At 31.9% G+C, this 16,977-nt stretch overlaps 1 protein-coding gene across 2 annotated transcripts; it reads left to right on the top strand.

Moving 5' to 3' along the window:
• Positions 1–285: 285 nt before the first annotated feature.
• On the top strand, positions 286–8,950 carry LOC112518589. Of its 2 annotated transcripts, XM_025126340.1 has the most exons (6): positions 286–858; positions 2,810–2,989; positions 4,323–4,448; positions 5,940–6,113; positions 7,003–7,167; positions 8,544–8,950. In XM_025126340.1, the coding sequence occupies exons 1-6, from the start codon at positions 589–591 to the stop codon at positions 8,799–8,801; spliced, it is 1,173 nt and encodes a 390-aa protein (XP_024982108.1). In that variant the 5' UTR covers positions 286–588; the 3' UTR covers positions 8,802–8,950. The 2 variants fall into 2 exon arrangements, with proteins under 2 accessions (XP_024982108.1, XP_024982109.1); XM_025126341.1 differs by lacking the exon at positions 4,323–4,448.
• The last annotated feature ends 8,027 nt before the right edge of the window (positions 8,951–16,977 follow it).

The raw sequence follows: 16,977 nt of genomic DNA, 5'->3' as shown, positions 1-16,977 counted from the left end.
GGTTTGTGCTACCTATGACTAGAGATGGCTGAAGATCGGTCCTTTCAAAACCGGTCCGGCTGATCCTGATCCCAGCCGATTCAGGCCCGGTAACCGGTAATGACCCGAGTTTAGAAAAATATTGTTTACACAAAAATGTTATATATGTTTTTATGATTACGATTTTTGAAATTTAGTATTTGAAATATACTTTAGATAATACGTTTTAATAGAAAAAATCTTGATTTTTTTTTGAAAAAAGACTTGAAGATCTTGTAAAATTCAAAGCAACCTGACATCCGGAATCCGGACCTCAAAGTTCGGGTTTGTTTTCCAGATCCGAAATTCAATCGGATTTTTGATTTGGGCCGAACCTCCTGATGCACATCCCTCTTCCGCATGTATATCACGAGTACACAAATCTTCTTACGAACATGAAACGTTGACTACTCGAGAGCGATATCCAGAGGGAGTTCCGGAGGCAGAGGAAGGCAAAGGGTACGCCGGATATTGCTTCTGTACCGGACTTGTTTACCAAATACGACTATCTGCACCGGCATCTACATCTCTCAACCGCCGGTGGTGGTGGAATAATTCTGTATCAAATTTATGGCGTATAGGAGACGGCAAGGATTTGCTGTGGAAGAATTTGGAATCTCTAACCGTAATTCTAGCCGTCACGGTTCTCCGACTTCCCTAGAAGACACCTCATCCTCCTCTACCCCCGTGTCGGCGACACCGTCACTGGCTGCTAAAGCGATCAGAGCGTCCTCCGCCAACCGTGACTCTTCTCTCTCTTCGGCTTATGGTCAACCTGCTATTTCCCCAAGGGATGCCAATTCCAATCCACTTCGGTCTTCTAACTCCTATACTCCCAAGGTATTCTTCAATTGCTGTGAGCTATGGTTTTGTGTGTTTATCTTTTTCTCGTGTATTGCTTGTTGGTTTGATATATCTGGTATACATGGAGATTTGCTGTTTAAAATTCGATATGCTTTTGATTTTGATTTTGATTTTGATTTTGTGATGTTTATAGTTTAATTATAGAATTCAATTTTGATTGTTATGATTTATCAATTCAAAAAAGGTCAAATGGGTACTTTTCAAGTTCAAGACCTATGTGCATCCTGAAACTTTTAGAGGGAAGATGTTACCTGAAATTTTAGGAAGGGAGATTAGCAGAGCTCCATGGAACTTAACCCACCTGCTTAATACTCTAATTGAAAAACATGTGAGAGAAGGCCTAAATGCAATTCAAATCTTTGAATTTAAATATGTAAAAGGCATGGAAAAAGACATTTGTAACATCTCAAGCTAACCGTACCAGATATTGCCCGCTTCGTCAATACCTGGACTTACGGTCTCAAAATGCGTCTGATAGAGGAGGTATATAGTCCCTTATAAGGCACAACCTTTGTTCCCCTCCCCAACCGATGTAGAATCTTACAGAATGGCTGTTACAAGAGAGATCAATGTACAAGGATAGTAGCCTATCGAGTTGTGTAATCAATCGATAGGTTGTCTAGAAGACAATGCATCCTTTATAAAAGTGAATTTTATGTCATCTAATTACATATACAGCATATGTAGAGGCTAACTGGAATGAGCTGGAAAAAAAATAGAAGCGTTGAAGATGATTATGTGCATCCTTGCATGTGTTTAGAATTTAGAAACAAAAGTTGATAACTTCAGTGATGACTGAGGGAACTCATGAGTCATGAAAGCTACATGTCACACTTCGTAGACAAAAATTCTTCACTGACTAAGAAACTTCAGTGACCCAACAGAGGCTTTATCTTGCTGTAACTAAATACGGGTAAATTCCACTTTTAGAGAGAAAAATCAATGGTTAGAGTTTTCAGGTTGCAACTGTTATTCATGTAAAGGTTGTGGATATCCAGAGAAGTAAGGCACTGATGCCTGCAAAGATGTGTACAACCATGGAACATTGAGTTACATGCTATAAACTGTCATGAAGTTTGGCTATTGAGACATAGAAGACTTGTGTTATCCTAAAGTTGGTTATATGTTGTAACATCCCAAGCCAACCGTACCAGATATTGTCCATTTTGTCCACACATGGACTTATTTTAAAACCCGTTTGGTAGAGGAGGTATCCGGTCCCTTATAAAGCAACCTTAGTTCCCCTCCCCAACCGATGTGGGATCGTACCATCCACCGCCCTTGGGAGCTGAGCGTCCTCATTGGTACACTAGTCCGGTTCCCTGCTCTGATACCATTTGTAACATCCCGGGCCAGCCGTACCAGATTTGTCAGCTTTTTCCATACACCTGGACTCACGGTTCTAAAACGCGTCTGGTAGAGGAGGCATCCAATCCCTTATAAGGCAACCTTAGTTCCCTCCCCAACCAATGTGGGATCTTACATATGCAGTCTTTGTCACCACCATGCAAGGCCCTAGATGAGCAGAAGCTTTTGAAGAAATATATGGCAAAAGTATTATTCTGTTATTAGTTTTAGAGCGACGGTGGCCACCCGAGTTATCTAAATCTGGAAATGAATGAGGGAAGACTTTGGCCACTAAGTGGCGCAATCAAGATGGAATATTTTTACGTAATTGCAGACTTGTTCCTCTAGCTCAAAGTTCATTGACCTTCAATAATCTACTCTTGTTATTGACACGAGTTAGTTTTCATGTCTTGTTAGGAATGGCATGTGTGTGTGGGGGTTTTGATTTGTTTAAAGCAGAGAATTATGTGAAAATTCTCTTGTTAGCGCTCCACATACCTATTCATTAAATGTAAGCTTATGTTTTTTGAAGTGAATGTCTAGTTTCCTTTGATGAACTAACAAGTGTCTGTTGTTGTAGGATGATTCTGTAAAACATGATTATACATCATTGAAGAATTTGGAAAAACCCAAGCATGGATTTTGGGGTGTTTTGGCTAGAAAAGCCAGGTCCATCGTTGACAATGGTGATGTGGCACAACAATACGAAACACCAGAAAGGAGGAGGCAACAAATGTCCGATGCTGAGAAAAGGGGTCAGGTAATTAGATGAAGGATCGTGTGAGAATAGGGGTTAAGGTGAGAAGGAATTTGGACCCTTGATTACTTTTAATCCCAAAACAACCCATGAATTGCGTTTTAGAAGGGAATTAATCTAGTGTATTTCGTTAGTGTTGATCTAGTGGTTCTCTTCAATTAGGATTGATCCAAGAGTGGAGATCCTTCTTACCCTTCTCACAATAACTCTCGTTCTCACCGGAACCCAACCCCAAGTAATTATTAGATAGGGAAGGAGGGTTGCTAGTTGTTGATGTTAAGATTGTCGTACCCTTATAATTATAATTGGCATATGTCTAGTTTCTGCGGGCCCGATTTATATAGCTTTATTTTTCAAGCATTAGTAACACTTGTGTTTGGCCGCAACAGCCGCCGTGGCACAACCTGGCTTAAGGCTTGTGGTACGGCATGGCCTGAAATACTTGATTTTTGTTACCTTTTTAATGTCTTACTTGTTAGTTTTTTATATATAATCTAATCTAAATTGTTTAATATCATTGAGTAATAGTAGGAAACATATGTATATATAGGGACCTAATCAAATGAGATCTTCGTAATTTGTGATAATCGTGAGATCCAATGTGAGCCACTCTTTTGAAATAATTAAGGATATTTTTCCAATAAGCTAAAAAGGGTAATTTAGTCATAAAATCCATGCCCTCAATTTTCTCATTTACATAATAATAAATCCTCCCTTTATTTTCTCCCCATATTCCACCTTCCAACTCAGGTGATCACAGTGTCTTATCCCCACTTCAGAATTCCATCACGGTGATCACAGTGGTTATTAGAAGTATCTTATAGAAAGAATGATCCTAATTAATGTATCACAACGTTCATACAATAGGTATCACAGTGGAATGTTCACGCTGGAGGGTGGAGGGGAGAGAGGGAGGAGAGATAAGATTTCTAAAATACCAAAAATGCCCTTCAATTAAAATTGCAAGTCAAAATTACCAACATTATTAATTTTCTAATTTATTCTTTGATTTGTGGTTGAGATTGGATCTCATGGTTATCAGAAATTACAGAGTTCTCCCTTGATTGGCCCCTGTATGTATAAATATTAAATATGATCGTAGAGATTTTTCGTCATAAGTCATGTCTTGAAAAATGCGTGGCTCCCAAGGCTTGAGGCTTGACCTCGCCGCCACCCACGCCTTATGCTATTTAGAACCTTGGTTTGATGTTCTTTCGTAGTATATCCCTTCATCATGTCTAAATGTAGTTAATTGGATATAGCGACTTTTTATTGTAGCACATTTCTAGAGAACACAAACCCATAGGATGATTTTTTTCATTCTTGCCGTTTTCAGTATTCTAGCCGGTATCAATTACCTGAAGGTCATCAAGAGCTGGACAATCCTCCATTGCATAAGGGGTTCGGTGCAATTGCATCGTCTCTTAATTACATTGGTGGGACGATTGGTAATGCTCTTGAGGTATGCTTCTATTGTATTCATTTGAAGATATAATAAGCTTGATGTTGGCTGTTACTGGAGTTAGATTCGCTAGATATGCAAATGTGGTAAAGATGCAATCACAATTGGGTTAGGCAAAATATCGTATTACCAACACAACACTTGAGCCTTCCATCCTTAAAGCATCTCCAATTGATATGCTATTTTAGAAATCTTGGAGATTTGGTAAAAGTTTGCTCCAATAGCTATGTTGAACCCTCCTTTAAAATAGGGAAAAATAGAAGAGAGAAAGGAGAAATCTTCAAATTTAGAAGAATAGAAAGAAAATATAGCATACCTGTTAGAGATGCTCTTAGAAATTATGTTGAGTTTTAGACGTTCTAAAGTGTTGTTTGTTTCTTAAGAGGTGTTGATGTATGAAGTCTTATTTTACTTCTAATTGATAAGAGGTGGTGCTGAAGTCTGAAAACAAAATTAATAAGATTGTTTTTAAAACTGATAAATGACTTAATGTTTGTAATTGTCTATTTTACTCATAATATAAATTATATTTTTACTCATAAATATATAAGATAATCGTCAAGAATCTTATGTAACTATTACACTTATTTTCAAACAACAAAATTTAAGAAATTACCCATCTATTTAAACATATTTCCAAAACAATTTCATTTGTTTATTCATAAATATTTTGAAATTTTATAAAACTTAACTTATAACATGATAAATAACATAATATTTAATAGTGGAAATATCGTTATTGATTTATTAATATATAACTTAGATTTTATTTAACTTTAATCGTGTATTAAATATTCTTAAGAAATTAATTAGCATAATAAAATCAAAAGTTCATTAAAAAACTGGACCTCATAATAATGTCTATATACATCGCAAAGTGATTAATGAGGCTACAAAGAGATTTTAGGGAAATAAGATTGCATTAAGAGGCTAATAAGACATGGGATTATCTCTTGTCCAACAAGGGGATAGTAAGGGGCTGTTTGGTTGGTTTTCCATTAAGTGTTGTATGGATAAAGCTGTCTGTCTAGATTGAGAAAGTTTTTGTTTAGAAGGATTTTTTCATAGATTAAAGGAGCGTGTTTTTTAACTGGGAGAGACAGGTTTGGAAAAAACTTGGCTTTCTAAATAAAGTTATCTCCTAAAAACGTACTGAATAAGCCATTTTATATACCATTAAGCACTACCAAACAATCATGTATAGCTCACCATATAAGCTGTGAGTTCCATTAAGCTCATTAAGGTACTAACAAACAGGCCCTAAGAGGTTTTAAGCTCTTATCGCAGGAAAAAAGAACAAACAATAAGACACAAGTGGTAAATAAGAAGGGGGGGGGGGGATCCAAAAACAAACGACACCTAAAGCTCAACCATGAATCCACCTAGTTTCAGAATGGATTTTTTTCTTGCATTTGAACACATCACAAAAGGATTATAATTGATTCAATTTATGGCATTTATTTCAGTCATCCTGCTTGTTCCTTCTCACAGGAGGGTATGACGATCATGGAGAATAGAACGGCCGGCATAATTCAAGAAACACGCAAACTACATATAAAGAAAAAGAGTGGCATCCCCGAGACTCAGAGGCCATCTTCAAACGTTGGGAGTACTAAACCCGAGATGCAAACTGATGTAGAAATTCAATTGAAGGCATCTCGCGACGTAAGGTGGCAAATATGCGTCACTTGTTTACGTAATGAAGTTGTTATGCATGCCTACATCTTGATGTTTCAATTGCTATCCATCATTTAGAGCATCTCCAATAGATTCTCCAAAATAGAGAAATGACGATTTTGGGCAATTTTCTGTTCCAACAGATTCTCCGAAACTTTCTCCAAAATGGAGAAAGCATGAGAGAGTGAAATCCTCCAAATTTGGAGCATTTCCAAAAAATATTATCATGAGACGGATTTTTTTAATTATATTCCACCAATAAAAAATCTTGAAATTAAAAGTTCATTGGAGAGATTTTATTAAATATTTTAATAAAATATAATATGTTGTAATTTCCAAAATGGAGAAATTGTTGGAGTTGAATGCAATTCTTTTTTGAGATTTTGTATTTGTTTCTCCATTATGGAGAAGTTATGGAGAATTTGTTGAAGATGCTCTTATCTATCTTGGAAAAACTTGTCAAAATGCCAACAAAGTTCGATTTAGTTCCTATTTAGTGTAACGAAGAATTATTTTATCAGTCAATGTAACAACATTTCAAAATGTCTTGTTTTGTACCTATTTTGATCTTGTGGATAGCCATTTTACAAAAGGTTTGCGAAAAGGTTACGGCGAAGTAGGTAATGAACTTGACGTTCATGTCATCAAATGTTACAAGATCAAAACGGTCAAAATGGGTACAAAATAGGAAATTTTGAAACTTTGTTACATTGTATTTGTCAAAAAAAGAAACTTCGTTACATTAAATAGGAACGTTTAAAACCTTGCTACATTAAATAGGAACTAAGGAAAATTTTGAATCATTTTGCCCGTTATATAATTCAAAATTGGTGGTTACAAGTAAGATGCATGATATGCCTTTCCGTTTTCGTCACAGGTTTCAATGGCAATGGCTGCGAAAGCAAAGCTTCTTCTTCGGGAGCTGAAAACCGTCAAGGCTGATCTTGCTTTCGCTAAGGAGCGTTGTGCTCAGTTGGAAGAGGAAAACAGAATCCTGAGGGAGAGTGGTGGAGACGGAGACAACCATGAAGATGATGATTTGGTACGTATTATTTCGTTATCTGCTGGAACCCAATGCCTTCTTAGCATTATCTTATGTTCTTTTAAGAGTGCGTTTGGTATCCGGATAGAATAAGATAGGACATAACATAACAGTTGTTCAGCGTTTGCTAAGACAAAACTGGACTGGACAGAACAAATAAAATGACCAATTTATCCCTAATGAGTTGTTGATATATTTTGATTAATTAATGTAATTCATTAAACTATAGTAAAATGAATATTTTTTCTAACAAAATATATCATTAAAAAGTTTTCGTAGGACAATTAAATTGACACCAAAATAAAAAGTTTATATAGCTTTCAATTTTTATTTTATAACTTTTCTATATTATTTTTTTATTATTAATATTTAATAAATTACATAAATTAACCAAAATATAGAAAACGTACAAAAATAATATTTTGAGGACAGTAAAATGAAAGTTTAAAGACAATAAATAAAATTTAAAGAATGAATAAAATATGAAGATGCAGACATATTTGATGTTTCAGAAGAGAATTAACTTTTATTTTAAGGGTATATTGGTAAGTTACAGGCTTGTTCTACCTTGTTCCATGGGAGGAGGTGGAACACGTCTATTCCACTTTGTTCCACTTTGTTCCACTTTGTTCCTGACTATTCCACATAAAAGTCATGCTAAACATGGAACAATAATCCATGTTCCGTCATATTCAGTGTACCAAACACACCCTTAAAGAACAAGATATAAACAAAATGTAAGCTTATAATTTTTTTCTTAGTAACAAGTTAATTGATGCATGGCACGTGCTTGGCGTATACAACTTCACGCTTAGGGGCCGTTTACCAAACATTTATCGTGTAAGTGCTTACTAGCAAGAGTAATCACTCTCGATTACCTTATCGGGTAATATTTCCGGCAGTCAAAGACTCAAAATGGATGGTTGGTAAGCTTCTCTTACCTGGTAAGTGCTAACCGGGTTACCGGATTAGAGTCTTTCACCATCACTTACCGGATAAGATTCTCAGGTCTGGCTATGTCTCTTATTGGATAAGATTCTTAGTCCTTATCTTGCTCATCCAGTAAGCATTTGGTAAACGACCCCTTAATCTCTGACCCAAATGAATGATTAAAAAATTTCCCACTAGTAACAGGTCATGCATCTCCATCCCATCAGGAATTGAGATTATTACGTTCAGCATATAATGACTGAACTTTTATATTAAGCATCAAATCATTGTTGTCCGATCCCACGAAAATTGCAATATCCAAGTGGACAAGTATTTTACCATCTAAAGTATCCGTTAATAATGACAAAATACAAGAATCTTTTAGATCCAAAAACAGCGATAGACCCTTTAGAAGCAGATAAAAAACCTCGTGTATTACATGGCAGATACGGCTGCAACTGGAGTCACTTTTAGCAGAGAAAGCTCGATTGGCACAGGAGAATTCAGTTTACGCAAGAGAAAGCCGATTTCTGAGAGAAATCGTTGAATACCACCAACTAACAATGCAAGACGTGATTTACATCGATGAAAACAACGACGAGGTGAGCCAAGTATACAACACGATCAACAATCGGCATCCCATTGTAACACCAACACCTGCAAATCCACACCCACAGGTACAACCCAAGACTCCTTTCATGTAAATAGTTTTGCTTCATCAATCCATTTTGCATCTATTTGTTTCATATTTATGTGTTTTGTGTCAAAATGTGCACTTTCTTTTCTTTTGAAAGATGTGTTGTTTTGCCAAATCTTGAATTATTCTTTGGTATCACATGGTACATAAACTGTATATTTAGTTTTTTCCCTTTAAATATTGTTTAGTTTATAATAATATTTATCATCTTTTTAAATATTATTATAAACAAATTTCATTGAAATTCCGAGATTTCAATTTCGTACATTCCTTTAAGACAAAATGCGTGATTGGAATAGAATCCAATTCCAAAACCCGTAAACCAAACGGGACTAGGGGTGGAGGAAAGATCTGTATACATCCTACCTACCTCCTCTTCTCATTTACCGAATACAAATCTCTTGTCGTAAGTCTCACGCCCCCGTTATGTTGACCAATTGTGTGAAGACAAATCTGCACTTTAAAAGAGAATAGAAAGATGAATTAGTCCCTTTGTTCCGAAACAAGTGTACACATTTCTATTTCAGTTTGTACCAGGAGGACGTAATGGAAAATCTCATCTACCTAGGATTTGAATCTAGGTGCTGCCAAACCTCTTGTGGTAATGATGGTTCACCTGCAATGACTCCAGGTCATTTGTGGTCGCTGAAGGATTAGTCGGTGCGTGTAAGCTGGTCCAAAAATAAGTGTTTACTTTTCAATTCTACCCTTAAGGTATATTTTGATATTTATTTTAAAATGGAAGAAGTAAATAATTTAATGATGCAGTTTAACTGCATTTCATTAATGATATTTCCAGAATATTAACATCATATTGCAAAATGATTAATTAATATAAATATTTAAGGGTTGGGAGGTGGAGAGGTTGACTGCTGGTTTGTGGTTGGAGGTGGTGGTGGTGGAGGACTGATGGCTTTATTTATTTAACCACCCAGTACAGTACAGTAGAGTAGACTAGTGTCACTCAGAAGCAACATGGGGGACCCTACCCTTTCTTCTCATTCAATGCTCCCAAAATTATAGTCTGACTTCATTTTTGGTCCTTAAGGTTTAGTATTAACCTTTATAGGTGGGATCTAACATTTCATAAATTATCAACATTATCTTTACTGTTAAGTCAGGGGTATTTTTGTCTTTTTTTCTTACTTATTTTTCTATATTTCTTAAAAGAATATTATGTATATTTATATTTATTTGATAATATATTATTAATACATATATATATATATATATATGTATGTATGTATGTATGGGTGAATCACAAAGTGGCAACTACATATTAGGAGGTCTCAGGTTCAAATCCAAGTAGGAATAAAAATCCTCTTGTGGTCACGGAGGTTCAAATGCGGTGACTGCGGATTATCTGCAAAGCAGGTGATCGTCTTGGGATTAGTTGGCTCGCATAGCGGGTTGGATATCTAGATAAATCAAAAAAAAAATATGGCAACTATAATAATAATAATAAGAAGAAGAAAATGTTATTAATTATAAAAATAGGGACTAGACTTGGTATTGAATGGTAACCACAAGGACCAAAAGTGTAATTTACTGAAAAAGAAAGGATATCCAGCGATCTGCTTATGCAATGAATAAAGGTGGGTCAAGATTGGTCAACTTGTTTTCCCAAGTGTCATTTTCTCATTATTTTTTAAACTGAATCAACTTATTATATTATATTATATTTTATTTTTCTTTTAATTGGCTAGAATCCCTTACTTATACGAAACTACATAATGTGAAATCAGAAAATAAAAATAAAAACAAAAACAAAATACACCAAATTTAATATTCAAAAGAAAATTCTATATAAAATAATGTTTTAGACTGGATTGGATAACTGATAAATGGTAAAAATACTGAGTTTGATTGGATTTGAAGGTTGTGTAGGTAAATAAGGTATAAGTTATCTTTTAATAAATAAATAAAAATAGCTGCTAAAATCTTATTTTCCCGAAGAAAAAAGTATGATGTTGACTTGTTCTCAGTAATAATAAATTACAGGACCAAAGAGATCAATGACTCATTAGCCAGTACAAATTAAGTAAGTGGCTGATATTTGAATGATATATTAATCGACTTCTGTTTGGCTATCTCGCAATACCTTGTATTGCTTGATCTACAATGATATACTAATCGAGTTCGAGTCAGATAAAAGTAAGTCGATGTCCTAAATAACATATTTATGATATGTTTATTAAACATAAAATAATAGGATTTTATGTATTAAAAAAAAGCAATAATTGATTGAAATTTTGCCAAAAATGTGGTCATAAATTATCTTAAAGGAACATCAACCCCCACATGGTCAAATTCACCATATAGAGAGACATGTGATACCCCATTGATATTTGTAACACATCAATTTCATAAACATCATAAATAAATAAATATTTATTGTTTTTTATTTTAGTTTTATTTAAAAAATAAATATTCATTTTCAAAAGTAAATTTTTTACTTTCTCGTTATACGTTAATGATAAGGTGGAGAAGGTTTATTTTCTATTATCAAGAATAAAAGTATCATTTAGGGGTTGTTCGTTTTTCATCTTAGTAGTTCCGTTAAGAGGCAACCTTAAATTTTTAAGAGGTGAATTTTGTTTGACAAAAAAAGTATGTCTGTTAATGGTTTTAAAACTCTCTGAATGATTTTTGTATTTTGGGTCTCTTTTAACTATTCAGCGCCCTGACTTCATTGTAAACAATTACAAAACAATTATATTTCATTTTGCACTATATCATGAGAGTCTATTAATCATTCAGATATCTTAATCATTATGCACCAAATCATTCAGCAATTGTCAAACAGTCCTTTAGTTGTTCAAAAATTGTCATAATTACACATTTCTAAAATTGTGTGCATTAATTAAGAATATATTTGGAAATTTAGTTACGTACTTTTGAAAGTAGACATTTATTTTGAGATAAACATAGAAATACAAATCACCATTTTTAAATGTAACACGATCTACTGTTCTACATGTCTCGACTCTCAGATCTTCTCATTTATCTTACTGTTACTGTTAGTCATATTTTTTTATGGTTAGAATTTTCTTAAAACATGTCGGTAGGTCTGGTAAGTTCATGGTGTTCAATATTGACTTCAATAACTGTAAGCAACATTTCAAAAAACACATAAAGAGTCTTTTACTAAATATGCATACGTTTATCATAAAACCATCTTAAACACTGTTGACTGTGCATGGTCGTTGCGAAATTTCAGCGAGTGTACGTTACTCGTCTTTATTATCTATCTGGCACGACCCACATATCAGATTCTTACTATTTTAAATCTTATAAAGGCCAAAAAGACTCGTTTGTTTTGCTCTTACGACAGCATCCACGAAAATATCAGAATCTCATGGCAACATCACTTCCTAAAGACAGGTCACAGTATGCAAACAAATCTATGTTTTTTTGCATTTGCATATCATTACGTAAACTTAAATGAACTTAGTTATAGTCGTGTTAATTAAATAAAGCAGTTAACCAGTTCTAGCTAGAACAAAAAAAGTATAACTGGCCATAACCGCTGAGCGCTAATCGGATCTTTTCGATCCCATATTCCCAGTCCCAAACTGATCTTTGGTTTCACTCCCAGTTAAATGTAACAAGATTTTCATATAGCAAAAACGAAAAATAAGTATAAACTGATCGTTTTGGTAGTTTTTATTATTATGGTGATTCACTATGGAGTCATAAAGTCTATAAATAAGGATATAATATAGAAATATTGTGAATTTTTTTGTTATATTTTGGGAAAAAGTTAAATTGATACGATTATAATGTAATTTATTTTTTGTTATCTGAAATATATATATATATATATATATATATATATATTTAAACTAGAAGGGTACTCGTGCAATGCATCGAGACACATCTCGGTTTCAATATTTCGTTTTTTTTATGTTGATATAATACGTTTTTATGTGGTTTTGAGAAAGTGATAAAGTTTTTATTTTTAAATAAAATATAAACTTGAAAAAATAACATAAAAATTTTGAAAAAAATATATATATGTTGATATTAATATCAAATTAACTATTTAAAAGTTCTTGTTTTTCGTGTAATTTCTTTAATTCAAAAATTTTTATTTAATTTAATTTAGGTTTAGTAACAAATTAATTTAGGTTTAATAATATAATTTATTTATAAAAATAATAATTAAGTATTATGTTGGAACTCTAATTATATTTTAGATTTTTTATATTTAAAATGAGATGTTTATCATGTATTTGATTATGTTATCTGCACTTAGTTACACGAATTCAAATATGAAGCTTTAATAAGTTATACTTATGCACAATTTACTTATAATATTGAATTGTAAGTAATATGAATCAATAAACAGTACCCCATACATAAAAAAATGATTTTTAAAAGTTTTTGTCAAATGTTTTATAATATAATGTGTATATATATATATATATATATATATATATTATAATTAGATATATTTATAAAAAAAACATGTTTAATTTCCATGTTATTTGATTTTATTTACATTTATGGGTTTTAAAATATTTACATGATATATGCTCTTCCTTTTGTTATGGTACTTTATTTAGGTGTTTTTGTATATGTATTAATGTATGCATGTTGTTTTAATTTGTAATAAACATTTACATCATGCAATTAATGTATGTCAACATTCATTACATTTATATATATATATCAAAATAAAACCTTAAAAATACCCAAAAATTATATTAAAAAATAAATGGAAAATATATTAAAATGAATGTCAAGTTAAATATAATAAAAGAGAACGTTTTTTCTAATGTTTTGATTTTTGTTATGTTTCGTCGATTTTCTCGTTTTAGAAATAGGAAGAGATATTTGTAATTTTTAATAAAGATTATTAATATCACATCCATTCTATCATTTCTATGAACGGTTTGGATGGGTTGTTCATGTTCGTTCCTTTAACTTATTTGAACAAACGTACGGTAAACAAACGAAAATCTTTGTGTTCGTGTTCGTTCGTTTAGAAATCAGGTGTGTTTGTGTTCGTTTGTTAACATGTTAAACGAACATAGACGAACGTGTTAAACGAACATAAATAAATATTATTTGAATTTAAATTAATTAAATAAAAGATTATATATTAAATTTAATATATAAACGAATATAAACAAACGTAAATTAATGAACGTTCACAAACATAAATGAAAGAACGAGAATCTTATTCATGTCCGTTCGTTTAACTGTACGAACAAAAAAATTTGTTCATATTCATATATTTGTTAAATAAATGAACTTCTCATCGAACAGTACGCTAAATATTCGGTTCATTTACAGCCATATATATATAGGGTTGGGTTCACGTTAGACCAGCCTATTTTCGTGAGACCCGTGAGACCACATTTTTACACGTAAACTTCACAGCAAAAACGCTGTGAAGGTTTAAAAAAAGTCGAACCTTCACAGCAAAAACACTGTGAAGGTTTTAAAAAGTTACCTTCACAGCATTTTGCTGTGAAGTTTCAAGTGTAAAATGCTGGTCTCATGGGTCTTACGAAAACAGGCTGGTCTCACATGATCCCAAGTCTATATATATATATANTATATATATATATATATATATATATATATATATATATATATATATATATATATATATATATATGTCAAACATTTGTTCTTATACCACATTTAATATTGATTAAATTTCTAGTCTCCATCAAAAACTTCTTTAATATGTTGGTTATTTTTATTAAAAATAATTTATTCTTTTTGAATATTTTGAGAATAATCACTTAAAAAAATCGAATTCGAATCAACATAATATTTTTTATTTAACTCTGCTAAAAAAGTTAAATACGAAATCTAAGAAAAAACAAGAAAGAACAGACATTCCAGACCACGTATGTGACCTAAATAAGCTGCTTACAGTCAAAATGTAACAGCTCAAATCAACTCTATCAGATATTTTCCACACTAAATGTTGGGCATTGGTTGCTACCTAAGGTTACGTGCATATGTCACACCAGATGTCAAAATTTTGAAGTGTAATTTATTATTTAAGCGTGCATATTTTCATATTATGGTAATGTATATGCGTTTTTCGGGGTAAATGATATACAGACATTTATGAAATGTTCATATGGAGTTACGTATCATAAGGTGTGCGAAACAGTAAAACTTACTGAGCTATTTACCTGACTTGTTGTCTGTATATCAGTAGTTGGAATCTCGACAGTAAACAACAGCAGGACAACGTCTAGACTTTATCAGACTTTTTATTTGATTATGATGCATTGGATAATATGTTCAAATACATGTTTGATTGATATCGTTATATACGTATGAAACGAACTACAGCTATTAGAGTATCGTTATGTATTGTGTTAAAATTGTAAGATTTTCACCGCTGTTTAAGTTTGTGTTGTGAGATTGTATGTTAATGTATCTAATAATTTGAGATATTGTACAGTATCGGGATATTTATGAAGTCGTGATGAGTATAATATACACATTCACCGTGACAATGACAATGACAATGTTAGATGTGTATGCGGAAAACTGATGTAGACATGACACCGTAACAGGTATGTTCGTAAAAGTTTGATGACCAGCATACATGGTCTTTAATGGTAATTCATTAAATAAAAAAGTGTCAATGGTTTAACAAAAAGGGTTGAGTTCACGTGAGACCCATGAGACCACATTTTTACACTTGAAACTTCACAGCAAAAATACTGTGAAGGTTACAAATACTATAACTCGTACAAACTTACAGACTTGTTTTAATGTGTCTCAAACACGTCTAAAAATACAGTATTTATACAGTACATGATTTTGCTTTGAAATTTTTTTTTCACGATTTATTGAATTTGTAAATAGTTACACGTTCAATTTAAATTGCAGTTAAAATTATGCCGATGTTTTTTTTTAAATACAACTGTTTTTTACAAGAATTATAAAATATAACAAATTATTATGATGACATGTTTTTAAAACATGACCTTTTTTATTATGCATTTAAAATTTCATGTTAATTTTATAAGAAATAAATTTAAAGCATGATTAATTTCATATTATAAAATAAAAAATAAATTTTGTTATTAAAAAAATATAGTATTATAAATATTTCCTATTATAAATTATAAATAAAACCAAAAAATTTAATGAAAAGACAAATATACCCCTACTTTATATCATGCTAGCATTTTAAAAGCTGTCTTGTTTGTTCCCCCAAAACAAAAAATTTGGACCGCATCATACCCCATTTTTACTTTACTATTTGAATATATATATATATATATATATATATATATAGGGGAGCGATCAAATGCAAACCACTCAATTTGTACAAACCATGTAAACCGTATTCAACCAATCATAATTTTTCATTTTTTTATAATTATGAGAGGTTGATTAATCATTTTTATTGTGGAGGGTGTTAATCATAGATATTATCATCTTCATTATTTTAATTTTAGAGAAATACATGAAACAGTTTCATTAATGTTAGAGAAATACATGAAACAGTTTCATTAATGTTAGAGAAATACATGAAACAGTTTCATTAATGTTAGAGAAATACATGAAACAGTTTCATTAAGTATTATATGAAACAATTTCACAACCATATATGAAACAACTTCATCAAAAAAAATATTATATGAAACAATTTTACAAGATTAAACAATTTCATGAAACAATTTCATAAGATTAAACAATGAAATCGATATATGAAGGTGGTTTGCACGGTTTACACAAATGAAGACGGTTTTCATATGATCACTCCTCTATATATATATATATAAGATCATTCAAATAAAAACCACTCAATTTGTAAAAACAGTAAAAATTTCATTTAACCAATCATAATTTTTTATTTTGTTCTTTTTTTTATAATTATGATAGGTTGATTAACCATTTTTGTTGTGGAGTGTGTTAATCATGGATATTATCATTTTCATTATTTTAATTTTAGAGAAATACATGAAACAGTTTCATTAAAATTTCATTAAATATTATATGAAACAATTTCATAACCATATATGAAACAAATTTATCAAAAAAAATATTATATGAAACAATATCACAAGATTAAACAATTTCATGAAAAATTTTCATAAGATTAAGCAATGAAATCGACGTATGAAGGTGGTTTGTACGGTTTTTACAAATGAGAGTGATTTTCATTTAATCACTCATCTCTCTCTCTCTCTCTC

Source organism: Cynara cardunculus, assembly GCF_001531365.2.
Source record: "Cynara cardunculus var. scolymus isolate 2C chromosome LG 9, CcrdV1, whole genome shotgun sequence".
Lineage (NCBI taxonomy): Eukaryota > Viridiplantae > Streptophyta > Magnoliopsida > Asterales > Asteraceae > Cynara > Cynara cardunculus.
This window is presented reverse-complemented; position numbering and strand designations above follow the sequence as displayed.

Coding starts and splice junctions, on each gene's coding strand:
- LOC112518589 (XM_025126340.1), top strand. CDS start 589: ATGGCGTATAGGAGACGGCAAGGATTTGCTGTGGAAGAATTTGGAATC. Junction 4,449..5,939: donor CGATTGGTAATGCTCTTGAG/GTATGCTTCTAT, acceptor TCCTTCTCACAG/GAGGGTATGACGATCATGGA. Junction 7,168..8,543: donor ACCATGAAGATGATGATTTG/GTACGTATTATT, acceptor ATTACATGGCAG/ATACGGCTGCAACTGGAGTC.